The 27,864-nt window shown below is 38.0% G+C and overlaps 1 protein-coding gene across 1 annotated transcript; it reads right to left on the bottom strand.

Annotated features, from left to right (window-relative positions):
- Positions 1-252: 252 nt before the first annotated feature.
- On the bottom strand, positions 253-25,939 carry LOC126471461 (dual specificity tyrosine-phosphorylation-regulated kinase 2). The gene is made up of 2 exons (XM_050099653.1): positions 24,651-25,939; positions 253-5,121 (listed from the first exon to the last, which is right to left on the bottom strand). Exons 1-2 carry the CDS (start codon positions 25,659-25,661, stop codon positions 4,384-4,386), a joined length of 1,749 nt encoding a protein of 582 aa, XP_049955610.1. The 5' UTR covers positions 25,662-25,939; the 3' UTR covers positions 253-4,383.
- Between the last annotated feature and the right edge of the window lie 1,925 nt (positions 25,940-27,864).

The following is a 27,864-nucleotide window of genomic DNA, read 5'->3' as shown; positions in this document are numbered from 1 at the left end:
CTCCGATAGTAATGGATGACTGGATGCAGCTTTTTACAAAAGGTATCAAATGTGACAACATGTTCAACTGTAGTGTACAGGTAGCTTTTTCTCCTTTCGAATTTAAGGTTATTTGCAGTAACAGTTACTTCATTTTAAAAACCTCAAATAACCATAAAGTACTGATTTGCAGTAACTAAAGACAGTCCAGATTTCAGGTTTTAATCAAACCTTTATCCTTGGAAAACTTGCTTACCAAACAATTCTGATATGTTACAACAATGAAAGGGGTTATTAATGAAAACATTGTTACAGTAAGCACCATAGCTATATTAAATTATTTCAGTTGCGATTTTTCTAGAATGACACTTCAAAAATAATGTCTGACAATATCATTTACAAGCATAAGTCATATGAGAAGTCATGTATGTTACAGTGGTAACATATCAGTTCATAGTTATAATTTCAGGCACTAGACCACAGATATTTTAGAATTTCTTTATGCAACAATTCCTTTTGCGTCAGTTTGTCTTAGATAAATAAAATTTAACACTGGCACTAACAAAATAAATATCTCTCTGAAACCAACATTCACAGACAGAAAGGAATCTGTATTAGAAATATCTTTGTATCAATTATATGTTACCACTGAATACTGTTAAGTGATAACAGTTCAGTAAATTACTTCAAAATAAACACACTGAACAATTACAATATGTGGATGAGGTGTACTGAAAATTTGTACTCATTTAATAAGAAGACAGTAATTTTAAGCTCAGAGTACTGTGTGTTTCTTCTAAATTAGAATCCATCACAGCCTACGTCAGGAAGGACACAGCCTAAATTGATACAAACCATCAAAAACACTAACACTGTCATCCTGGAATACTAACTTTCATTCTACACTGTTTTTAAAAATTATAAATTAGCTGCATTTCATATATTTCATTCACAAATCTTTCTTGTAAATGCAAGATCTCAGTCATAACTCAAAAAGACTTTGTACTGATGATGATATTCGAGATTTTAGAGTAGAATAAATTGGCTATGTACAAATTCATCATCTAAATGAGACTTGTGGGTCACTTATTCAAACAATGCTTCTTTCTACAGAAATGTACAATGGGAGTGTGAAGTGTGTGAAAATGTGAGGAAAGATATCAGACTGACTGTAACAGAGGAATGGCCTGAGGCAGGAAAGTGCACTCTCACCACTTCTCGCCACTGTGGTGGTGGGTGGGATAATGACCGAAATGGTACAAGTAACAGGGGAAGGAAAGATGAAAGCAATAGTGTTTTACAGACTATCTGAAGTCCACGTAAATAAGGAAAATGAAACGCAAAAAACTTTAATGTAGGGCAACAAACAGTACAAGGATACAGAATAAAGTTTAGCATAAATGTGAAATAATTATCACAACTAGCAAGAAAGAGTTACAATGTATCTGGGAAGTGTAATAGAGGAGAACAGAAGAAACACCAGAGAAAGAAATGAGTGGGGGAGGCAAGCAGAAGCATTTTGGAAGAGTTTTAAAAGCCTCATATGGGGCAAGAACATCTGCCAAAACTGTACTACTTCTCAACCTGACATATGCCTCCGAGACCTGGACAATGAAAGAAAAAGAGAAAAGCAAAATACAAGATAATGAGATGAAATTTTTGAAAAAGTAAGTACTGGAGTGACAAAGAGGGGCAGGTTAAGGAATCAGAGGATCAGGGAATAAGAGAAGGAGCAACTATTACGGGATAAGATGGATAGATGAAGACTTAGATGGTATGGACATGTTAAGCAAATGGAGGAGAAGAGCGCACCCACGAAGTTACATGAGAAGAAATGGAAGATAAAAAGACCAAGACACAGGTGGCTGGTAGGAGTGAAGGAACGTGAGCGAAAGAGAGTAGAAGACTGGTCAGGTTGGAGATGGAGACATGGTGGGAAGACAGAAGACGGTGGAGACGCCTATATTCCAAACAGACATGGCTAGTGGCTGGAAACTGTAAAAGATGGTGACAATGTTTCATTCTTATACTTACGGATACTTATCAAACATTACATAAAATACTGAAAATTATTTATTATCTCCTTTCAAATCTGCTTTGAAACGGTCGAGAGTAAATCGGCGATACACAGATGTCCTAACGAACAGTATAGTCTCATGTAAGTTACAAGAAATGCACACTGTGAATCCAATATTTACAGTAAAACTGTTCTCAATTCAAATTTGCTTTGTACACCATACTGATTAATTAGGTATAGTCCTATTGGGGGCACCATGCCCTAGCTTTTGATCCAACTTACCCAGCTAGTTATAGTTGGACCTACAGCTGAACGTGGACTACGAACCACAGTGCAACTTTGCACTTTTCAGATGGATAACATTTCAAGGTATTATGGAACTTGTTGGGGCAAACCAAAACAAAAACTAACTTACAACTGTACAGGTTTACTCTACATGACACTGTACCATTTCAATGAATGTGTATTTTTTAAGTTTCTTATTGGGCACCACATTTCACAGGCTTCACTGCTAAATTATTCTTGAGATACCACAGCCCATAACTTAACACCAGAGACCAAAAGCTTCTTGAAACTGAATTATGTTATGTATTCACAATGAAAGATGACAAAGTAATAGTTCAATACTTTACATAATTTCAAATCATTCAGCCAGAACTTTCCTTACAGTATATGTATTGCTTTTAATTTATTATTAAAACAAAGTTCAGCACCTATGTATAACAAAAGCATGTTAAGTTGTTCTATTTCTAGCTAAATAACAACTGGAGTGGAAGTTTTCAGGGTTTCCACATCCCCAGCAGTGTTCAGAAACTTGTTCATTTTTTGCAGACAGAGCTTTTTAGGTCTGGGCTAGATGAGGTAGTGGATTCAATAATGTGAAAGAACCAAGAATTTTTTTCCACAAAGAACTCTACTTTAATTTCTGATGTCATTAACTTTCATAAACTTCCTGTTATCTGCACATAAAGCAAACATACTTTAGAACCAAGTTTAAGGAAACCCGCTTCTACAGAATTTAATACATACTGCTTTTGTGCACAAAGCTTACATAATATTCAGCCATCAAAATGCGCATGATCAGTGTATGACAAACTAACATCAGAATCTTCTCATGGATAACAATCCTCACAGCTGTATGTCACAGCTAAATGGGCACAGCACTGTCAGAAATATTCTTATACGGCATATGATGTGTTTGTCTTAGAATTCAAAACATATGTATGTATATGGCAAGCTTTAAAACATGTGGTATTGATGCATGTAAAGATAATCCAGTTAAACAATTAAAAACATTAAAGCCTGAAAGCACAATACATTGCACAACCATAAGTTACTAAATGATGATTCAAGCCAACTAGTAAAGTACTTTCTGAAGATCAATGGTGACAATAATTTAGCTTCATCAAATGATAATTAATTGTCTAATGTTATATGAGCCCATGGAATGAAACATTTGAGTATTTTATACGTTACAAGTGACACACCATTTTAAAAATCAAAAAGTGCTCACCACGTTGTTGTAGCAACAAAAATAATATGAATGGTATCTTACATTCATCATTTACAACTGCAATCTACAGGGCACACAGCCACACTGGTAAGCATGGGAGTGTAATACTAAAATGCAGTGAGTTAGTTAAAATAAATAAACAACAAAAATAACAAAACATTACCATCGTGTAATCATCATTTAAAATAATGACTCAGTCAATGCATAAAAAACTTAATACCACACTGACATGCATTTCTGTAAAGATTCTTATTTGCTAATGACCACACTGGCATACTGCGTGCCACTTAATCTATTCACTAACATTAGCAAATTAATACATTGCAGCATGATACTGAAACAGAGAACACTGCAGTAAGGTGTAAATGGCCTTAAAAATTAAAACTGTTAATATCTTCTCACATTCAATATAAAATTACAAAATGAATCTATCTTTTGGTACAATGATAGTGCAGTTCTTTTCCCTAGGTTATCAACTATATCACTCAGATCTCTCACAAGTTCATGGCCTTTAAAAACAGTATGTACAATGATTGTAAAAAGTAAAACACATAGAAAATGTATAGCATCCTAATGTAGAATACTTCACACTCATTAAAAATGTGTAAAATAAGTCACGAAACCAAGGTTTCATTACAAATATCAAACAATACATATGAAACAGGAACAACACATTAACATTTAACAGACTGCACATAGTAAGTCTGTTATATGCAATTCAGTATAATTTGCAATGCTGTTTTAGCATGAAAACAACACTGCAAATGTGTACAATTTAAGAAAGAGATCAATATTTTATTCACAGTCCTCTGTTGAAATAAATTAATTAGAAAACAATGCACAAAATTAAGAGTGGAAAATAAGTCAAATGCTGTTACGTATTCGTTGGAATCTGAGGTAATTTTGTTGGATGCAGAGAATGTCTTGAGTGCACTGTACTAGCTCTTTCATCAGACATTTGAACCCTGAGTTTGTTGCTACTCAATCCACCATTTGCAGAAGGATTAGCTTTTGAAGAATTCCTTGATGAAGAAGGAGCTGTCCTTACACTGGTGGTCTGCAAATTTGTCTTGTCAGCTGGTGGTTTTGGTAATTTTCGCCTCAACCAAGCATGACGTAATGCTGCAGAAGGTGTCATTCGTGCATCAGGATCCCATTCCAAACAACGGCGAATAAAGTCCAGAAACAATGGATCGTCACAGCCCCTTAGGGCCCTATGAAGTTCTTTAGATCCCGGAGGGCCCCTCTGTTTTCCCCTTCGTGACACCCCTGGGCTTAAGAGTATTGACCCATCGACTAAGGTTGTGGCGTTACAATACCGTGGATAACCTTTAGATGTAATAAAGTTCTTAGCACGTTTTGAGGCATCAAGTAATTTTTGTGGTGGCATGTCAAGGAGTTCAATAATGCAAGCTAGTTGGTCTCCTTCATCTTCACCTGGGAGCAATGGATACCCAGTTAAAAGTTCTGCTAAAATGCAGCCCAAACTCCACATGTCAATAGGCATTCCATATCGGGCACCCAGTATGACCTCTGGGGCACGATAGAATCTTGACTGGATGTATGTGTACACCCTTTGGTTTTCATAACAGCTTGATCCAAAATCAATAACCTGGAACATAAAATAATACACATCCTGTGTTATACTACAAGATGGAAACGTACAAAACTGATTTTGACACTTTCACTTTCTGACTCAGCAATCACAGGTAAAGCAAAACTTACTGAACTTTAGCAGTGCACAAATCTATCGCATGTGATTTTCAATTTAAGCTTTTATCAAGAAACAGACTCGGACATTTTGAACTTCTCATTCTACATATTGCTACACTTTATTATTATTATTATTTTAAAGCATTCTTCCGTGTACAGAACTGTAGGAAAGAGTAATAAATGACATTGATTTTAAAAAATCTTTTAAGATCTAAGGTTTGGCTTACTCAAGTTTATATTTCCAATCTACTCAGCAATTTGAGTACCTACCTGATCTTTTCAGAAACATCAGAAAAAGTTTTTGTCAGTGAAACTGGTTGATAATTATTAATTCCTAAAACCTGTCCTGTAGCTGTGAATTTAACAACAGTATATTTCAGTTTTCCTGGAGAAAATACCTCTGGAAAGTGAAGTGACACCAATCAGACTTGGGAGGGAACTAAATGAGGAGAACAGCTTTGTTAGATTTTGTTTAGCATGTCATAAGTTTGAATTTTTTTGCTTTTAGGGGCTTTAATGCCATATTTATTTTATGGAGTGGTTTTTCAGCATACTGAAATCCCAACAGCAATGGAATTTTATCCTCCTTTCCACAGCCAGGAAAACAATTAACTTAAAAATGTAGTGACGACGACAATCAGAAAAACAAACAGCAACTTTTATTAGCATTGGTCCCAGAAAAGCAGTGAAGCCTTCACCTGACATCCCTCCCCCCTCAAAGATAAAAAAAAATGTTCCTACATCAACTCTTGCTTGTTGTAAAATAGGACACCTGAAAAGCTGAAGATCAGTAAACAGCCACACTGACTGTTCCCAACTAGTTAGTTTACGTTAAATGACGCAATGACTCTGCAAATTTTAAGACAAGCCCTTTACAAATGCTAGAGACCTGAAGTCAGTAGTAGGAAAAACTTTCAGTCTGGCAGTCCGAGGCAGGGGTTGCACTGATGCTACCATAATTGAACATGCAGTAGCACCAACCAAACCTAATGAGCCTGGGCAATGATAATAGCATGCAAAGAGAGCATGCGAGACGAAGGACAGAAGAAAAATTGCTGTGATAAATGACATATGAAAGAAGAAATGATTGTGAAAGATCATAAATTAAGCAAGTCAGTGGCAGATATTTGCATTGCCTTCACATCTAAGAGAAGTGTCAAGCTATAGCATTAACTCTTTAATATTCAGAAAAATATTAAATTAAGAACATTCACTTGAAGGTGTTCTTAGGAAACTGAACTCTTACAAACAAGTTTATTTCAATTTTCTCTGGTAGAGTCATCTACCATTCATACTGCTAATTTGGCATCCACAATTCTAATTGCATAACATCTGTAAGTCCACTATGAAACTTTTTTCTATTTACGCTAGAATGACGAGAAAGGAAAATATGTGGTGATATTACACAGCACTTTTATTCATTGAAGTAATTATAAATTGCAGTTAATTAATATGTCATTGTCAGAAGAACTTCAGTTTAAAAAATAATACTGTAGCATTTTGTTTAATACCATTATTCAGTAAGTCACTGAACTTTGTGCTGTCATATACAGTTATATCTTCCAGTTTTATGTTCCCTTCTTTGTATTCTTCCACTTCAGCATAAAAAGTTAAGGAAGAATGATGTTTTTCTTTTTTTGATATCCAGTTGTGATACAATCCCTATCACTAGTCAGCCACAAAATGATGGTGATGGAAGGATTATCATTCAGCATTCTGCTTCTTACCTCATTAGGGGTGTTGACAAACTTTGTTATTGTTCACGCAACTGAAGTTTTCTACTCCTGCAGTTTCACAGATAGATGAGAGAAGTAAACATATCGTTTGACATAAAATTTCTTTCTTAACACAGAAATGGTTCAATGAGGTGCAGTACAATGTATTCTCCTAATGACTGGTTTTCAGGCTATACATTATCAACAATGCACAAAAATGTATTGCAAAAACCACTTTATTTCTACAAGACCGAAAATTGAGGACATATTTGTCTGACTTGTAGGGCATGTATTACACCAACACACAGCTAGTTGTGCTAGGGAGTTAGTGCTCATTAATGGTTATATTTTCTCCTAGGCAATAACAACAAAGGCAGTTTTCAATGAAAACATGTCATCCACTCCCCTACCTCTTCACTTTTGAACAGGTGAATGAACTTAATCAGCAGACAGGCTTATTATTCATTAAAATGGAATGTGAGAAGTTCCTCAAATATTGCAGGCAGGCTGATTTTTCATCAAAATGGAACATGAGGAGTTCTTGAGAACTATCACGACAGTGTGATTCATCAATGTAGGCCCAAAAAGGGCACAATAGAAGATCACACACAGAAGTACCTTTCCTACCAATGATGCTATGAACATACATAATAACAATAATTTAATTGCCAGTTCTTAAAGCAACACAGTCAATTATTTTTTTCTTTATGTATTTTTCAGCATTTGATCCTGTGAAACAAGTAACATACAATGTCTCCATCAAAGTTTATTTTGGGCAACACACAGAACACTGAGTTGGGGCCTAAAATGTGTGCATCTCAGGTAGCTACACTACAGTGCACATTTTCTGACACTGTGGGTAAGCGTATCACCGCAACCTCACTGTCGGGTTAGTTTAAAAGCGGCGGGGGGGGGGGGGGGAAGGGACAAAACTGTGAGGTCATTGGTCTCTTGTTCCCAGTATAATTACCCAAGCAAAATAAGAAAACAAAGAAGAAAAACAAAGACGGCATACGGCACAATGAAAGGAGAAAGGAAGAACCAGAAGAATGACAGAAGGACAACAAACACTACAATGTACAAAACAGGACAAGAAAACCACACAGTGACGCAAGAAACAGGGAGAAGAGATTAAAAACAAGAAAGTAGACTACCATGGCTGACTGACCACGAGAATAAAAAAGGAAAAGCCAGCCACTCTGCAACACATTAAAACCTCCACCCTAAAAGTCCTACGGTGGAGGACACAGAAGGACAAAGGACATGTGCTAAAACTCAGATCAAATATAAAACCCACCCTCACAAGTAAAATGTAAAACTAAAGCTGCTGTTGAGGCACTGTCGCCCAACACTGAAGGTAGGGTGCTGGGAAAGTTAACAGTCTACTGCAAAGCGGCTAAAAGTGGGCAGTCCAGCAATAGGTGGATGACAGTCATTTGGGAGCCACAGCGACACGAACCGCAATTGTGAGCCCAGACCCTGGCCGCTGATGCGGGAGATGAACTGCCGCAGGTGGGAAAAGGAGATGGTAATTCGGATGCTCAGGAGAACTACAAATGTGTGCAATGTAGCTAGCTAGCAGTTGTGCATGCCTAACCTTCAATGGAGGGGCCCCAGCCTCCACCAGGACACTGGTCACCGGACTCGTCCTAAAAGCTCCTATACCTAGGTGAATGCCACAGTGGTGCACTGTGTCGAGTAAATGCAATGCTGAGGGGGCCGCCAAACCATAAACCAGACTCTCATAGTCAAAGCGGGATTCAACAAGAGCTCTGTATATCTGCAGCAGCGTAGAGCGATCTGCACACAAGTTGGTGTTGCTCAGGCAGCGGAGGGCATTGAGGTGCTGCCAGCAATTCCACTTAAGCTGACGAAGGTGACGTAGCCAAGTCAATTGGGCATCGAAAACCAGTCCTAAGAACTGACACGTCTCCACTACAGTGAGTGGATTGATATTAACATAAAGTTCAGGTTCCAGATGAACGGTATGACGCTGAGAGAAGAGCATGACACAAGACTTTGTGGCTGAAAACTGAAAGCTGTGGGCTAGAGCCCATGGCTGCGCCTTGTGAATGGCTCCCTATATGTGCCGCTCAGCAACACCAGTACTGGTGGAACAATACGAAATGCAGAAGTTATCCGCATACAGAGAAGGGGAGACCGATGGCCCTACAGCTGCTGCTAGGCCATTAATGGTCACTAAAAATAGAGATACACTTAATATTGAGCCCTGCGGAATGCCATTCTCCTGAATACAGGGGAAATATGGAAGGCACCAACTTGCACACGGAAAGTACAGAGCGAGAGGAAATTTTGGATAAAAATTGGGAGCGGGCCACGGAGACCCACTCATATAATGTGGCAAGAATATGATGTCGAAAGGTCGTGTCAAACTTTTCATAGATCAAAAAAGATGGCAACCAGGTGTTGGCATCTGGAAAAGGTTGTTGGGATGGCAGACTCGAGGGAAACTAGATCATCAGTGGTAGAGCGACCCTGGCGGGAACTGCACTGGCATGGAGCCAGTAGGCCACATGGCTACAGGACCCAACCCAACTGCCGACACACCATACGTTCTAGCAGCTTAGAACGTTGGTGAGGCTGATGGGCCAATTGCTATTCACATCAAGCATATTTTTACCAGGTTTTAGCACTGGAATGATTGTACTCTCACACCACTGCCATGCAAAGACATCATTGCACCAGATCCAGTTGAAGATGATGAGGTGGTATCGCTTGTAGTCAGGTGAGAGATGCTGAATCATCAAACTGTGGATCCAATCTGGCCCAGGAGCTGTGTCGGGCAATGTGCAAGCATGCTGAGGAGCACCCACTCTGTAAAGGGGGCGTTACAGGGTTCACTGTGGTGCGTAGTGAATGAGAGGACTTTCCTTTCCATCCGTTGTTTGAGGGTGCAAAAGGCTGGGGGGGTAGTTCTCCAACACAGAGGCTCGATTGTAGTGCTCAGCGAAGTGCTCGGCAATTGCATCTGCATCGGTAGAGAGCACACCATTGATGTTAATGCCAGGGACACCTGTTGGGTTCTGGTACCCAGAAAGATGCCTGATCTTTGTCCAGACTTGGGAAGGTGACGTATGGCACGCAATGGTTGACACGTACGTCTCCGAACATACGGTTTCCGTTGTTTTATAAGCAGGTGAACCCATGTGGGGGAGATTCAACGGTGACAGCAGAGGTGAAGGCTACCCAGTCTGCGTTGTTTAAAGCCCATCTGGGTAGGCGTCCGTGAGCATAATGCCGGGGGGAGTGACAGGAAGATGGGGAAGTGGTCACTACCACACAGGTCGTCATGTGCTTCCCAGTGTATAGATGGGAGAAGTCCTGGGCTTCAAATTGATAAATCAATTGCTGAAATTTGTGGCGGCCTCAGAATTTAATTGGCAGAGGTCGAGTTTGGACAGTAAATTTTCGACATCTCTGCCACGGCCAGTAAGCATGGTGCTACCCCACAAGGGGTTATGGGTGTTAAAATCTCCGAAAAGTAGGAAAGGTTTAGGAAGTTGATCTATCAGTGCAGCCAATACATTCAGGGGTACACCACCATCTGGAGGGAGATATACGTTGCAGACAATTATATCCTGCATCATCTGTATCCTGACAGCCACAGCTTCAAGAGGGGTTTGAAGAGGAACAGGATCACTATATACAGAGTTTAGGATAGACGCAAACTCCACCTGACACACTATTATATTTGCTACAGTTCTTGTAATATCCCCTGTAGCCACAAAGGGCAGGGGTCCAATTTGCCGGGAACCAAGTTTCCTGGAGGGCAAAGCAGAAAGCAGGAGTAAAGCTTAACAGCTGCCATGGCTCAGCCAGGTGGTCGAAAAAACTGCCGCAATTCCACTGGAGGATGATGTGATCGTGAGACTGAGGCAATTTACGCCTCAGGGTCACCCGCTGCCACCTGCTTATTCCGTGAACAGGCTATATCCACTGTGTCTGAGGGTCTGGCGAGACCAGGGTCCTCAGCGGATGCCAGAATCTTCACCTTATCCTCAGACGCAGAGCCTGTAGGCAGCGGTGGTGTGGATGCCACCGCAATTCCCTTGGTTTTGGGGGTCTTCTTTCTGGATTTCTCTCGCTGATCCTTGGGTTTCTCTGGCTGGGAGGGCATCACTGATTCTATCTCCGGGACGGAGGATGATCGTGAAGCCCTACGACCAGCTGCTTTTGGGCACTTCAGCAACTGGTGGGTGTCATCTTTCCCACTAGTAGAAACCTGGGAAGGGAGTGACCCAAAGGACCCCTTCCTAGCGAGAGGAGCCGAAGAAGACTTATGCTTCTTCGGCTGAGAAGTGGGGACTGGTGTCCCTGATGGGGGGACAGTGCTCCCAAGGTAGGGAGCAACAGGGAGGGAAGTTCCCCCCACCATCAAGGGGTCAGGTGTAGCGTAATCTCGAGAAGCTGATGGGGCTACAACAGTTCTGGTAGCGGCGGCATAAGAGGAGGTCACAGCCACAGGACGTAGACGCTCAGTTTTCCTCTTAGCCTCAGTGTAAGTCAGCTGGTCCAGGTTCTTTTATTCCATGATTTTCCTTTCTCACTGTAAAATCCCGCAGTCTGGTGAGCAAGGGGAATGATGGGAGGTGGGGCACGTGGAGCATTGGGACGGGATGGACGTTCACAATCTCGATATGTGATGCTGGAAGTACAGTGGGAAGACATATGGCCGGACTTTCAGCACTTAAAGCACCGCATTGGGAGAGGGATATAGGGCTTGAAATCACAGAGGTAGACCGTGACCTTGACCTTCTTGGGTAATGTGTCGCCCTCGAAGGCCAAGATGAAGGTACCGGTGGCAACCTGATTATCCCTAGAGCTCCTATGGACATGCAGGACGAAATGAACTCCTTGTCGCTCTAAGTTGACATGCAGCTCATCGTTGGACTGCAAAAGAAGGTCCCTGTGGAATATAATACCCTGGACCATATTTAAGCTCTTGTGAAGTATTATGGTAACGGAAACATCCTCCAGCTTGTCACAAGCAAATAATACCTGCAACTGAGCAGAGGATGCTGTTTTTATCAAGACTGACCTTGACTGCATTTTGGACAATCACTCCACCTCACCGAACTCGTCCTCTAAATGCTCTACAAAAAACTGAGGCTTTGAGACAAAGGAGTCCCCATCAGCTCCCTTACATACAAGGTACCAGGGTGAATTAAGTTTGCTGCCATCCTTAGCCTGGCATTCCTCCCATGGGGTGGCCAAGGAGGGGAATGATTTAGGATCATACTTCCTTGCATTGTACTGAGACTTGGAATGCTTAGAGACTGCTAGCGTTTGATCACCAGCAAGTGAAGACATGGTATGCTTCATCACGCGTCATCCGCCCTGATGACACCCACTCCAACCAGGGGACCTTCCCACGGGCGCCACCCAGCCACAGCAAAGGCCATCTGGCAGGACGGCCATTGCTGGGAGTCCCAATGCCCGAGGGTGATGGGCATCTACTCCTTGGCATACATGGGGAGTTAACGGTGCAGGCATCAAACAGCTACCGTGCTGGGTATAAGGTGCAACCAAGCAAACAGGTCCATTATCATTGTCAATAGTGTTTACATACCAAAAAATCTGAAAGGATTTTTAAAAAATTAGACCAGGTGTCTATTGACCCCTTCCACTATTTTAGTGTTAAGCAATTTCTTAATTTCAGCTCTAATAATGCTGCAGAAAAAAATGAAAATATTAAACTGTAAACACACTTTGTGAAGTCATGGATAGCCGTTACTGAAAATCTGGAAAGTTTTATATAATATTTACAATTTTTCTTCATTTACATTTATTCACGGCTTTCAGACGGTCCATTGTGCTTTATTCACTTCTAAAACTGTCTCATTTCTGTATCTGATTAAGATCCAAGTTTTCTCTTTGGGCAAAAGATTTGGTATAAAGGACACCCGTAACTGAGAGACATGATTAATTAATTTAAGAACACTGACTTCAGTTGTACTAATGATTTATTCAATTCACAACTGTTTTCAGGATGTTGAAGTCCAATCTTAACGTGATTTGGGACTATTGCACTGACTGGCCAGACTGCACATATGTGTGACCAAATACAATAATTTTATACATCTGAAGATGGGAGTTTAACATTCCAAAAACGGTTGTGTATAGAAAAAAAATCATCAGTACCACTGAAGCGTATCTCTTTAAATTAATGAATCATTTCTCTATGTGGTTGGTGATTATTAATTTATTTATTTTTATTTGTACATTACAAAGAGGAAGCCGACAGTTGTGTAGTACTTATGTATTGTTTTAATCCTCTGTTATGAAGTACAACAATTGTAAGATTGTTCCCAGCTGAAATGTCTTTCTCAGGAAAAAAAAAAAAAAAAAATAAAAAATAAAATAAAAAAAAATAATTAAGTTCTCTTCCTGTAACAATCCCTCCACCTTTAATAATGTCTTCCTGAACTCCATCTCGAGGCGCAATTCCCTTCATCATATCCTGAATGGCTTTATACATCTCATCTGGCATTATTCACGGAATGTATGTACTTTCATTACTACCTCTGTCCAGTTTTCATTAGTTACTGTGCTGTCTACTATTTTTAGGAAAAGGTTGTCTACATTACAGGTTGCTTTTTTGTTTTCTTCATACTATTGCTGCTTTTGATTACATCTGCATTATCAGATTTTGTAAATTTGCATCTACACTCTACGAGCCACTTTATGGTGTTTGGCAGAGTACCTTTATTACTACTATCATTTTCCTCCCCTTTACCTGTTTTGTTAGTAAACAGTGCATGGGAAGGATGACTGTAGGTTTTCATTTTATCTTAGTGCTTCCACCCCACTTCTGTTTCATACAGTGTATTGTACCTTGTTACTATCATCACTTGCTTTAAACTCTCACCATCGCAAATAGTTGCCTTAATCTGTTGGAAGATTTTCTTTCCTTTTGCCTTCTTCATACATGCAACACCTTTTGCTGCTGTGTAAATACCATTACTGAATAATTGCCCTTTTTGTCTGTGCCTGTTTAATCTTCACTTTCTACATTGTGTGTCAATATCCTATGTTACACTATAATGTCTTGACAGTTATTTTTAACGTAACAGATACTGGCAGAAGTAAAGCTGTGAGTACCGGGCGTGAGTCGTGCTTTGGTAGCTCAGATGGTAGAGCACTTGCCCGTGAAAGGCAAAGGTCCTGAGTTCGAGTCTCGGTCGGGCACACAGTTTTAATCTGCCAGGAAGTTTCATAGTCAACAGTAATCTACCTCAGAACTCTGTAATCGCCTCTTGATATTATTTAAGATGCTTAGTGCACTGACAACATGAATACTATATCACACAACAGACACACACATTACAGTTAAACCTTAAAGACAAACTCCTTCATACTCTGTGAAGGTATGGTGTCACTGTGTATTTATAAATCAAATGACAAGAATTAAGCAGCACCCACCCTTTAGAAAGACAGACAATATGGTAACATCTCATTAAAGGTGAGGTAATTTGACACTGAACACAAGCTCAGATTTGGGAAGAAAATGTCAACACCTTCACATAAAGTTATTTACGACAATCACAGAAAACTGGAATCTAGGTGGTCAGTAAGGGGTTTGAAAAAATTAATCCTTAACACTAGGTCAGTGCTTCAACCACTTAACTGAGGCTGTTAATACAAATGAAACTTCTAGTCAAGTAAAGATGCATCACAAGGGTGAATGTAAAGCAAAATGACCATCAGCACTCTAATCTCTCGTTTGGAATTATTAGCACCATTTACTGATAGAATAGGGCAGTCAAACATTGCAGCTTCTTCATTTTCTTAACAAATTATGGTAAATGATTCGGAAAGATCTCAGGTGCTTCTACCAGTGATAAGTTTAGCCCACATTCTCAGCAAGTACACAGAGATCAGTCCCAAAATGTATTAATGACAGATTTCCAGGCGTATAAACTCACTACGTGCAGGACTGCCAGACTTTATAAAAGAAACACTTTTATTACTACATGCTTGCATTGGAGCTTCCACAAGTAAGTTATAACATTTGCTGGATAGTTTATTAAATGAATAATTGGGAAATTTTAGTATGGATCAAATGATTTGGAGTACAGACAATGTTTTCAACAAAACTGTTAACACTGAAAGTCTGCCGATATCAGAAATACACATCTAAACAACCGGAAAGTGGTACTGTTGCAGACTTAGAAACTGCTGAGAACAGGCAACATGAGAAAAACAAGGGAGGAGAAAAATGATGAGTATATCGTAATGTACCTTTATCTTATAATTCACAAATCCTCCACTGATCATTTGCAACCTATCACAATGGAGTGAAACATATCACTTTAAAGACTATCAACAAAACTCTCTCTTCTGCTCAGATAGAAGCAAGCCATTTATATATGAATGTGCAGAATTGTGAAAAACACTTTTTCTTAAAAAGGGGTATGTAAGACTCTTACACTTCTAAATATATTCTGTCAAACATTCAGCTTGCTTTAGAAATTTAAATTGTTATCTGTCGAGTATTGGGAAAGTAAATAAAAATCTGTCACCATGATACTAGTCCTTTTTTCGAGCCAAAGTAAACATTAAGGAAAGAGTCTTTGTGTCTAGCATTTTAACTAATAACATTATTAATGCTTCTGAAATGCAGTGATTATTTATAGCCAGTTTTATTAACATGTTGTATATAACAAAAGTTTGACACAAAATGTAACGATTAAACTTAATTAAAATGTCTTATTCTTTAAAAATATTTCTTCAAAGTGACCAAGGATAAAAACAGTGTACTAATACTATGGCGCACACACTGGCACATCAAAAACTTTTGAGGTACAGATAAGCTGGCACTGGCTATTATTAGTAAATACGATTTAATGATAAGTCCCATTTAACATTGGTGTGGTAATGACTTATTTTTGAGATTATTATTTCCCAATTACTCTGTTGTGAAATTTTTATTACAGCAAGGACCCTCAAACTGAACCTTCCAGAAACTCAACAATAAGTGTCTCCCCAGACAGAGAACATTTATCCCTTCACCCCCCCCCCCCCCCCCACCCTTCAGTAGTTGAACTACTCAGTACAACAGTGGGTTTTTTTTTTGTCAGACACAATTTGAACCAGTTTTCTCTTAGATCATTAATTAAATAAAACTTCAGTCTTTTTAAGGGTGTTGTCATTTACATGGCCAAATGCCTCAAATTAAATACCAGGTGTCACTGTCTTAACTAATCCTTTTTAGTATTTGATGCATTACTACATGATCAGCAGTCTACTTAGCATAAAGGAATTCAAGACAGGCATACTTTAATTTCTCTTGAAAAGTGCTCTGGACTAACGCAGTAATGCACATTTCATTTGACACATTTCTTGCACGAGAACTACTACTGAGAAATCTAGATTGTATGTGCAATCAAAAGGATACAAAAGTCAGTTTTTATGAGAACTTTTAAAGCTGAATTTCAGTAACAATAATGAGCAAGCTTTCTAGTTGCATTAATCTTTCTGAAACTTTTGCAACATACTGTTTTTTTTTTATCTTCTCAGCACCTTTCCTACTGCACTTAAGGTATTAATTAATTAATTAATAAGAGTATCTGTTACTTGCACTCTCTATCAGTTTAACAGTAATGTCTTTATGAGACTGTGAACTTCTTCTTCTTCTTCTTTTTTAATTGGTTTGGTCCACTAAGGACCACATGAAATAACTTGCACCTTCTTTCTTTCTTTCTTTCTTTCCAATAGTGTTTGATTTTCTCCCAAGTTTTTCCTCTTCTGTCCATACTGCATCTGTCTATCTTTGTTTTCTCCTGGAAGTCCTAGAAACATTTTACTTTTTCTTTGAACTTTTCTCTTTCTTCTATTTCTTCCTCCACTATTTCCATTTCTACCAAGTCTGCTTTAAATTCTTTGATATGTATCATTGGAGTTTTTCAGTTTCTTTCAAAAAAGTTCTCTCTCTTTATCTAGTTGTTCCAAGTGCCCACAGAATACAACTCTTCTCTTCCTCATTCTGTCTGATTCTGGTGTTCATAAATTTATTACTTCTTAATTTCTATTTCTCATTCTCATATCTTGGTCCCAACATTTTCCTGGTTATTTTTCTTTCCTTCTATTGCATTTCACCTAATTGTTTAGCTGTATTTAATAAAAGGCATTCTGGTTTAATGACAGTGCTGTAGTGTAACGAGTTTTGCATTTATCAAACAGATCACACAGATCTTTTGTTAGTGGAAAAGCCACCTCCATTTTCCTTGCCTCTGCTAAGCTAACTCCAAAGCATTTGGTCTTATTATTTCAACTAGATATTTAAATTTTGTACACTTCTATTACTATTTTCGGATATTTTGGAGTAATTCTTTTTACAATGAACAACAATAACAAAGAATTATTAATTATTCTTACTATTATATAAAGTCATATTTCCTTTTAAAATACACTTCAATTCCTGTACGGAGTCACTAAACAGTGATACTTTTTAATTCTGCTGCTAACTGGAAGAAACTTACTGTGAAATAATGAAAAATCTCTTAAGAAATTAAGTAAATTTAATACTATTAATCTTTTTCATAATGAACTTCTTTCCTATGTATCTCTTGCACATAGTTTGGTTCTGGTGTCATCAATTAGTACCACTGGTTTCACACATCAGCAATGAATCAAATAATGCATTTATAAAGGAAATACCTCTAATCAGCAAGTGCAGGAAAGCTATATCATAAATATGAAAAAAAAAATGCTTCCAATATCATTCCTAACCCACAAAGAAAATTTTGGAACTCGTTTACACTAAATTAACAGTTGAACATGCGTAAAAAAACAAAGAAACATCCTGGACTAACAAACACAGAAAAAATTCCGGATTAATACAAACAAGCTTATGGAGTGATAATGTGAATTAACTATTTAAACATCCCTATTTAAATTGCCAGGTGTAGGACTGTTTTTGGTAACCAAATCTAAACACAGACATCTGTTAACTGACAGTGACTATGATAGCTACAATACATACAGCTTTGGGTCTCTAAATGTAAAGTGTGCAAAACAACTCATACACGAAAACATGTTAGCCACAATGGTTGTCCACATTCATCAAGGGGTTGTAGAAGGAAATATATCTTTGCATACAACAAAATCTAATTGAGAAGCATTCTAACAGTTTAAGTGAATAAGTTAGGCCTAACTTAAAGTAATATTACCCGTTTGTAAAATTGTTGAGTATATTTTTAATCCGAAAAGTGGTGTACCATTTTTACTGTATGTTTTTTTACACCAAGTGTCTGCAGTTTACTGTTTTCTCAGTTGCAGGTGCAGTTGCAAATAAACTAGTATTTATGAATGAAGTATGGCAGTTCTGGCAGGAGTTTGCGTGTTTATGTTTGAAACTGTTAAGAGAATAAATTTCTCATGTAGCAGTATGATAACTTGTATTTGTTGTCTCTAGATATGTGGAGCATGATTATTTCTTTTGTAATGGGAATATCAATTCAGGTGGGCCAGAACTTTCACTTGGGAGGAGCAGAGTTTCAAACCACCACCCAGTCATCCAAAATTGATTTTTGTGGTAATTCAAAGTGGTTATAAAGGAGCAGGGTTTCAAACCACCATCCAGTCATACAAACTTGGTTTCTGTGGTAACTCAAAGTGGCTATAACATGTCTGACGAGATGATTCTATTGAAAAGACAATGGTCAAGTTCATATTGCATCTTTGCCCAATACAATCTAAGTGTGGATATACTGCATGTGTGTGTAAACATATCCAATGTCTTTGACGTATCTTCAAACATTTGTCTATATTAAACTGGTTAACAACCATCAGGTGATGGTGGAAGGAGGGGCTAACTACTATAATCAGACAGACTTGTGTAAGAAGTGAAGGGAAAAAAAGTAAAAAAGAATACTTGCATACTAAACTTTTAGTGATTAACAGAAATGTAGACATTTTCATTGCTGATGATACAACTTTAATTAAAATGATGTAAAGAAAAATAATTGAGTAAAGTGCTACTGTATCCGGATACCGATCTGCACAAAGGAACACACACTGAATTGCATGGATAAGTGATGTAGAGCACAAAAATATCAATCTAATGAGACAAATTGTGTACAATACAACTGTGAGGCAGATAAGAATTTATTACATTTTTATTTCTTCATTTTTTTGAGCATGTCATGCAGTTATGTTGACTCAATCATCTCTACTTTCTTCTTGAGAAATTTACATAACTTCTTACTATTAGGCTACGATTAAAACTAACTGTTATTTGGCATTTGTCTTGAGACACTTAAGTGCTGCCACAGCCAGTGTCAATCTCTGTCAAGGCTCACCCAACAGGACCGAAACATGATTTCCCTCACTGTAACAAGCGACAGTTAAACAGTCTGTTGACAGTGTTCAATACAGGATTACATGTGTACACTGCTCTACTCAAACACTGCAAGTGAACTGATGCTTTGTTGTGGTGCACTGCCAATAGCTGACTCTTAACGTGTGATGTCAAGACCTCTGACTGTTGGAACCAAGTTCCAAGGCACGAATTGTCAATTAGGAAGTTATTTTAATCAGATTATGTTAGCATTTAAGAAGAAACTTTTTATATGCCTAATTAAACATATTACTGTTTAGAATGGCTTTAATTAATAAGAGCACAACATAATAATTTTAAGGAAGGAAGATTGGGTTCAAAATTTCTTCAACGGTGGTAAGTTCTGATAAGACAACGAAGAAGGAAACCGAGAATATGCTTTTCAAAGAAACCTAAATCTAGACGGTTGGATGGAGATTTGAGATCCTCACCATTTCATAAGCACTGCCACCCTTCATCGCTTCGTTGTAAGACATTAATAATTAAACTTTGTCTAGAGCTACACTACTCAGTTTAAGATTACTTTGTGACTGGGCAGTGTTGCCAGTATGCAGCAAGCCAGCCATGCTTCACAAAGTGCTGTGCTTACCTACAAAACAGTTAACACAGCGAACACGTGACACTCGAGTAACAAATACGATTGGATGGTGAGTGGCACCCACCACTTAACTCGCTGAAACGTCTATCACACAACAATTTTAATTGGAGTATAAGACAGTATTTTCTCTGGAATTATTGCTACAGTGTAGATAAATGTTGCTGTCACTTCCTGTCAGAATATCTATATACCAGACAATGCTTAACATGAATCATTCGTCACCTATTGCAGAAATTAGCCTGGCTTCGAGTCTTTGACCCCACACAGTATTATTTTATTTTATTTACACATCAAGTTCCATAGAACCAAATTGAGAAGCAAATCTCCAAGGTCCATGGAACATGTCAGTACATGAAATTAGAACATAAAAGTAATAACAGATAAAAATAAAATGTTTATGAATTCGAAAAAAAGTCTATCCATAAGTTTCAGTAAATGCAATCAACAATAAACCATTAATCAGCTTAATTTTTCAAGGACCTCAACAGAATAGAAGGAGTGAGCCATGAGGAAACACTTCAGTTTCGATTTGAGAGTGCGTGGATTACTGCTAAGACGTTTTAATTTGAGAGGTAGCTTATTGAAAATGGAGGCAGCAGTATACTGCACACCTTTCTGCACAAGAGTTAAGGAAGTCTAATCCAAATGCAGGTTTTATTTCTGCTGAGTATTAACTGAGACACACACACACACACACACACACACACACACACCACTTATTGCCCGAACTGCCTGTTTCTGAGCCAAAAATATCCTTTCAGAACAGGGTTACCCCAAAATATAATGCCATATGACATAAGTGAATGAAAATAAGGAAAATAGACTAATTTTCGTGTTGAACAATCACTCACTTCAGATATCATTCGAATAGTAAAAATGGCAGCATTAAGTCTTTGAACAAGATTCTGAACATGGGCTTTCCGCAGCAATTTGCTATCTATCTGAACACTTAGAAATTTGAACTGTTCAGTTTCGCTAATCATGTGAAAGGAAAATGTCAGGTTTTGTTGAATTGTGTGTTAGAAACTGTAAAAACTGAGGCTTACTGCAATTCAGCGTTTAGTTTACTTTCTACATGCCATGAACTGCACTATTTGAAAATGAACCAATGTTGCACACAACATCCTTTACTACCAAGTTAGCGTCATCAGCAAACAGAAATATTTTAGAGTTACCAGCAATGCTAGAGGGCATATCATTTATATCAACAAGGAACAGAAGTGCCCCCAACACTGATCCCTGGGGCACCCCCCACTTGACCGTACTCCACTCAGACCCCACATCACAGCCAGTCTCAACACTGTGAATAATGACCTTTTGCTGTCTGTTGCTAAGGTAAGAAGTGAACCAATTGTGAGCTACTCCCCGTATTCTGTAATGGTCTAACTTCTGGAGCAATATTTCGTGATCAACATGCCTTAGTTAAATCAAGAAATATCTCTAGCGTTCAAAACCTTTTGTTTAGTACCTCATACAGAAAAGAGAATATAGCATTTTAGTTGTCAAACGACTTCTAAAGCCTAACTGTACATTTGATAGCAAATCGTGTGATATAAAATGATCAATTATCTTAACATACACAGCCTTTTTCATAACAGAATTTCACAACAGTGTGCACATTATTGCAGAGAAAAAGATTCATCCCAGAAATAGTCATGCCTTAAGTCCAAGATCTCTGTCCAATTAACAGTGACATATGGATTCAGTTTTTAACACAGTGAACAGGCTGGAGGAGAAAGAGTACTGTTAGAATATGAGGTATGAATGGAGTACCACCAAAGTTGTATGTACAGGGAGCAATGAACATGCAGTAATACTCTTGCAAAAGTCACTCTGATAAACCATATAAAGTCTTTTGGGTCAAGAGGAATATTCAAAACTTTGTAATCGGCGTTAACCAGTGATTTAATGTTAAAAACTTGGTTTTGTTTATCATGATGTTTTAGGAAAGCCTGCAGCTGTATCATTCATGATTTAAATAAAGTTTCTTATTTTTCAAGTTTAACCAATTACAAATATATTTTTTGTGATGTCTGCATGTGTGATTTCCTTGCCCCTCTTACTCTGTTGCCTTTATGAAGTTATATTACAATCAGAAAACCAAAACAATGAATCTTGGAATGTTTTTATATGCTAAAGGTAGAGAAAAAGAAACAAAAAATTTTTTGTTTGTTTCTAACATTAGAATTTAGAAAACATCCTGATATTCATTTTTTCGATTTTCTGATTGTAGTATAACTTCAAAATGACAACAGTGCAAGAGGAGGCAATAAATCACACATAAAGACGCCATAAAAATATATTTGCAAACAGATGAATTTGAAAATAAGAATACATTCTCAAAACATATTGGGCTAATCATGAAAAAATACGTAACTGGTGTACTTTTTCATTATTTAAATCATGAATGTTAAGGATGCTGTGACAACCTTTGGTGTGTATTGTTAGAGTTTGGTTATTATGGGTATCAACTATCCTTTTTATAATATTGTCATTCTTCTTTATCCAGTAATTTATAGAAATTTATATACTATCTTTCATTCATGTTAACCTTAAAAAGTGGAAAAATATTTCATAGACAAATGTACCTTATTGACAACAGAAACTTTTCTTCCTTTTCTCTGGATGTGCAGAGGCATTTGAAATAGACATGCAAATTAGATTCTTTCTAGAACATCCATGTTTCTAAACAATAAAATGGAAATGGTAACAACCAAGCTCTACAAACACGCTATACATTCAGATAATAAGACCTACAGTGATACCAGCAAAGGGCAGGTCAGAAACTTCCATGTTTTATTACTTTTTTTATAGCAGATATTCTGAAAGTAATACCCTCCTCAAATCAAACTAATGGGTCATGTATTACATTAGTATAATTACTTCACAAGGGCATTAGATTTTTGTAAGCATACTCTATACATTAGTGGTTGTTATACTTACTTAACATGCATGTGGTAACTTGTTATAAACACACAATACATCCTTATTATTGTCCTCAGCTATTCATACACCTTAAGAATGATGGAAGGAATTAGAAAAGAACATTTTGAAAAAAAACCTTCCCATCATTCAAGTTATATGATAGTGGAGTGCGTACAGGCTTCGCCGAAGTATCTCTGATGCAAATGTCTAGTTACCACTCAACCTAAAGTAACCCACCAAAGGATTAATGTGGATAGTGTCCTCACCTCTAAATCTTAGTTGTGGTGACAAACAAATTAGTAGCGTTTGGTTGAATCAACTGATACTAGACATCAGCTTTGATTGTGAGCTAACAAAGTTATATGGTGTTATTTAATATGTGCACAAACACGATGGTACAGAACACTGACAATATTTATTTGGCTTCTATATTATTTTTTGGAATGTAGGTTGTGGTGTCAGATTTTTATTTAGTGTAACCCAAGGTCTAGGTTAGGATGGAAGATGATAGTTTGGGTGTGAGAATAATTATAGTTTTTCTTATGAAATGTATTTTACGCACTTTGGATTTTGATATCCATCATACCAATTTCATTATGGGTCAATGTGGATTGGTGGTATACAAAAGTTTAATATTTCAATGTGTGGTAATTGGACAGAGTTGGCAAAGCCAGCAAAAGTAAATAAGAAATAAAAGCTGAGGTAAGAAATCAATCTGTAGCATAGCTCAATGTCCGTATTAAACATACTTTTCTCTGTAAATAACTATAGCTGTAGTATAAACTCAGAAAAGCTGAATTACATAACTGACAATTCTCCGAGTACTATTCCGGTGCATCTTACATCTCAAAGCAATTTAAGAACACATTTCCTACTTCTCAATCACACTTGAGGATCAGTAACAAACCTATCAGTATTCTGATTGAAAGAACCTGACTGTTGATACAATTAATTTAATCATGTAACACATGTAATCAATAATAGGGCAGAAGTTTATTTCAACTCCTCACAAATACAAGCCCAAGAACGTTGCCTACAGGAAACTGTGCTTTGGAAAATAATGATAATTATGATTTTTCTGCTATATAGAATACAAAAACTGACAAAACAAAAAAAAATAATTAGGCACTTGCATATATCAATTTTACCAACAGCCTTCCATATTTTGAATATAATGTCTTCTATAACTGTTACACTGGGCTGTTAGTGCAGCTGGCATTGTGAGTAAAGCTGCATACAATCTGAAGTAGTAAACTGCAGTACATATTAGGCATAATCCCACTGGAGAAGAGGGGGGGAGATATGATCTTTCTTCCCACCATCCTTTGAACTGACTTCCAGCAAGTTGTAGGGGAACCAACAGTATACCATCAATTTCAAACTACATTGCATATTGACATTTTTTACATTAACAAATCACTGCTAGAAGATAAAGACGTGATTAATGACAAATAATCCTCATACTGACTATGTATAAAATCTCAGACGGTCTGATTTGTTGTTTAGCACATCCCCACACAACAATAATAACCTCTAAACATGCAAGATTAAACATATGTACAGAATATATTTTGCATTTCTGGAATGAATCTATTACACAGTGATCATAAGCAAAATAAATTTAAAAAACTTATGCAGGATGCCTTCCACTGTTGTCAGAACAAAGACATATGGTTTAATAACAACATAAAAATGCTGAAAACACACCAACTGTTAAACAGTGGAAGTACAACAGGAAGGAAACTAATTATTGAGCACTTCAAGTTCTGCAGGATGTAAAAAAACAAAGTAGCACAAAAGACTGAATACACCATTTGAACTTCTCTTACCTTTATTCCACTTCTGCCCTGCTGTTTTAGCAAGATGTTCTCTGGCTTCATGTCACAATGAATAATTTTGTTTTTATGCAACGCATCTAAACACTGTAACAGTGAATGTGAGAACTTGCGCACTAGCTGTAAACTAAATCCTTGAAATTTATTTTTCTTTATCAATTCATAAAGATTGATCGAAAGCAGTTCAAATGTTATGCACATGTGATTTCGGAATGTAAAGCTGTCAAACATATGAATAATATTCATAGTATTGTCTTTGTCCTGTTTGCGCAAATGTTGCAGAATACGAATTTCTTCATGCGCTTGTCTGTAGAACCTCTTTTCGTTGCGAACCATCTTCAGTGCAACATGTTCGTGATTTTTATGATCATATGCTTTCACAACTTGCCCAAAGCTTCCTTTTCCAATTACTTTTAACACTTCATAACGATAGGCTACATGATCATGCGGTACATGTATGTATGAACCTTGTTCGTTATCATAACTATTGTTATTTGGCGAGCCTATAATACCTGGCCTTTTTTTGGCATTTGCACCAATAAAATAAATACGTGGATAGTTGAATACTTCAATGTGTTCATAGGGGGTCAGTTTGTTCATATATGTGGCCATAACTTGGTCGGGCGTAACCACCATACTCTTAGGTTTACAAGAACCATTTTTGTTTTGTGATGCTGTTGCTGTAGAAGTTGCACTTGTTGATGTTGCGTCGTTTGATGGGGAATTAATTGATACTGATGATAATGTTTGGACCCCGCCATTTACCTGCGTCGCTTGCCCATTAACTGACTGAGGTGTTGGTATGGGCGTTAAAATCGAATCTTCCAAGTAGGATTGGTTAGCCTTCAAAGGTGGTAGCTGAGTAGTACTATCTGATAACTGAGTTATGTGCGTTTCGTTCGGAGTACTAGAAGGGGCACCATTTATATTAGCTAATAATGACCTCGTGCGCGACAAAGGCATGACGAACGCTGAGGTTTGAATAGCGAGCGCTATACTAGACATTCCCCATCTAATAATGAATACTTTTGCTCTTAATACTTAACCATCACAATCGGCACTCTCCAAACAAAAACGTCGTGTGAAACACGTTCATCTCCGCCATTTAAAAATAAAGTGGTACTTCAGAAATGCTGCAGTAAATCCTTTGATAACTGGACATGTCGCAATTACACATCTCACTCAGAAAATAGAAATAATTAACTTCAGAAACCAACACTGCACTCAGAAACCACAACGCAACTTCAATAAGGCAATCAGTACAAATGATTGTGTTGCTACCAAAGATTCTATTCTGTCAGCAGGACACAACATCTGTGTTATGACGACGATCTAAAGTTGTCGTTGACCGCTAATTTAAATGGACGATGTACGTAAGAAAGCTATTTTGTCCGCGTAATTATCATACGAGGTAAAACAGAGTGCACTGAGACAGCTGAATGACACACACAAATTTGTGAGCTGCTGCATTGTTGACACTCTGTCGTACGCTAAAAGGTTGATTCACATTTGACGACACGCAACTACAAAATTTCCACAAGGCATTTCAAATAGTGAGAGTCACATAATCTGTTCTATGTCGACTTGAATGTTTTTCTTCCACGGTTGTCCTACCACGAAAGAAACCATATATCTGAAAGATAAATAAAAATGATTGAGGTTTTACAATACTTGTACAAAGAAAAAAGCCTCTAGACGAGTCAACATACAACGACAAGTTTGCGCAAAGATATTTGTAAAATATATCTGCACAGATAGTTCGTAGCATGTAGACAGGCGCACGAAACGTGTTTGAAGAAGAAAGATTAGAGCTTAACGCCCGTTGACAGCGAGGTCGTTAGTGACGGTTTAGCGAAGGACGTGGGAGATATCGACCGGGCTTTTCAAAGAAACCATCCTGGTAGATGTCTTGGTAACGATTTAGAAATACCACGGAAAACCTAAATCTGGATGGCTGGAAGGGTATTTGAACCTTCTGCAGCCAGTGAAAGAGAGTGAAAGAAATGTAGCGAGAGAGATTTACGTGTCCGTGAAATCTTCTCGGGTGATCAGCCGAGTAAAGGCGTCGTCTTCTCGCAACGTTTCGAAGGGTTTCGTACCCATCATCTTCAGGCGAAGCTGATGGGTACGAAACCCTTCGAAACGTTGCGAGAAGACGACGCCTTTACTCGGCTGATCACCCGAGAAGATTTCACGAATGGAATACGCCGAGAAAGTCTCAAATCACATTTAGATTTACGTGTGTATCATAAATCCCTTCCCTTGAAAATTTCCTTCCTTCATACCTCCCCTGTGTTATTACAGAGGATGTGTCACTTATCTTATTTGTTCTATGACTGCAGTACATGCGAGATGCTTAGTTGCTACCATCGCTCTGCGTGGAATTCATAAGTTCTGAATAATGTTCACCAACCTGCAGTCTTCTATAGTTATTGTGTCCTGCGCAGAAAACAGCACGTTGGTCGATAATCCGTTATCTTGAGGCTATAATAAACTGCTGGCGAGGAACTGGTATTATGTAAACTATTATATTTTGAATTGCTTTGTTTAAATGGGATGTCACCCACTTTTTATTAGTGGAACAGGAGAAACTACACAATTATAGTCCACCGTCTTAACCACAGCGCAATGGCCTTGCTACAGTGGATACATCGGTTCCTGTAACTCATCGACGTTGAGCGCTGTCGGGCGTGGCTGGCATTTGGATGGGTGACTGTTCGAGCCGCCATGCGCTGTTGCCATTTTTTGGGGTGCACTCAGCCTCAGTATGCCAATTGAGAAGCTGCTGGACCGAATAGTAGCGGCTCCAGTCAAAGAAAACCGTCTTAACGGGTGGGAGAGCGGTGTGCTGACCACACACCCCTCCTATCCACATCCTCAACTGAGGATGACACGGCAGTCTGATGGTCCCACTGGGCCACTTGTGGCCTGAAGACGTAGTGCTTTTTTGCTTTATGAATCGCACAAATTTACAGAAAATAAACCGCCTAACGAAATGTATGTTTGCTTAATTACTGTCAAACTAATTTTCAATTAGATGCCCAAAAAAATCAGAGATTGCGAATTAAGTTCTTAAGCAGTATCGACAGCAGCAGACAACATGCCGTCTGAGACTGAAAAACGAACTCTCATCTGACAGCCGAAACATCTCACCCACCATCCAAATTAGGCACTATACAAAGATTTTCGAAGTGCTTTGTCTACCTTT

The sequence above is a fragment of the Schistocerca serialis genome, chromosome 3 (genome assembly GCF_023864345.2).
Source record: "Schistocerca serialis cubense isolate TAMUIC-IGC-003099 chromosome 3, iqSchSeri2.2, whole genome shotgun sequence".
Taxonomy (NCBI): Eukaryota; Metazoa; Arthropoda; class Insecta; order Orthoptera; family Acrididae; genus Schistocerca; species Schistocerca serialis.
Note: the sequence above shows the minus strand (reverse complement) of the source record. Positions and strands in the feature narration are given on the sequence as shown.

Coding starts and splice junctions, on each gene's coding strand:
- LOC126471461 (XM_050099653.1), bottom strand. CDS start 25,661: ATGTCTAGTATAGCGCTCGCTATTCAAACCTCAGCGTTCGTCATGCCT. Junction 5,122..24,650: donor AGGGCAGAAGTGGAATAAAG/GTAAGAGAAGTT, acceptor TTTATGTTCCAG/GTTATTGATTTTGGATCAAG.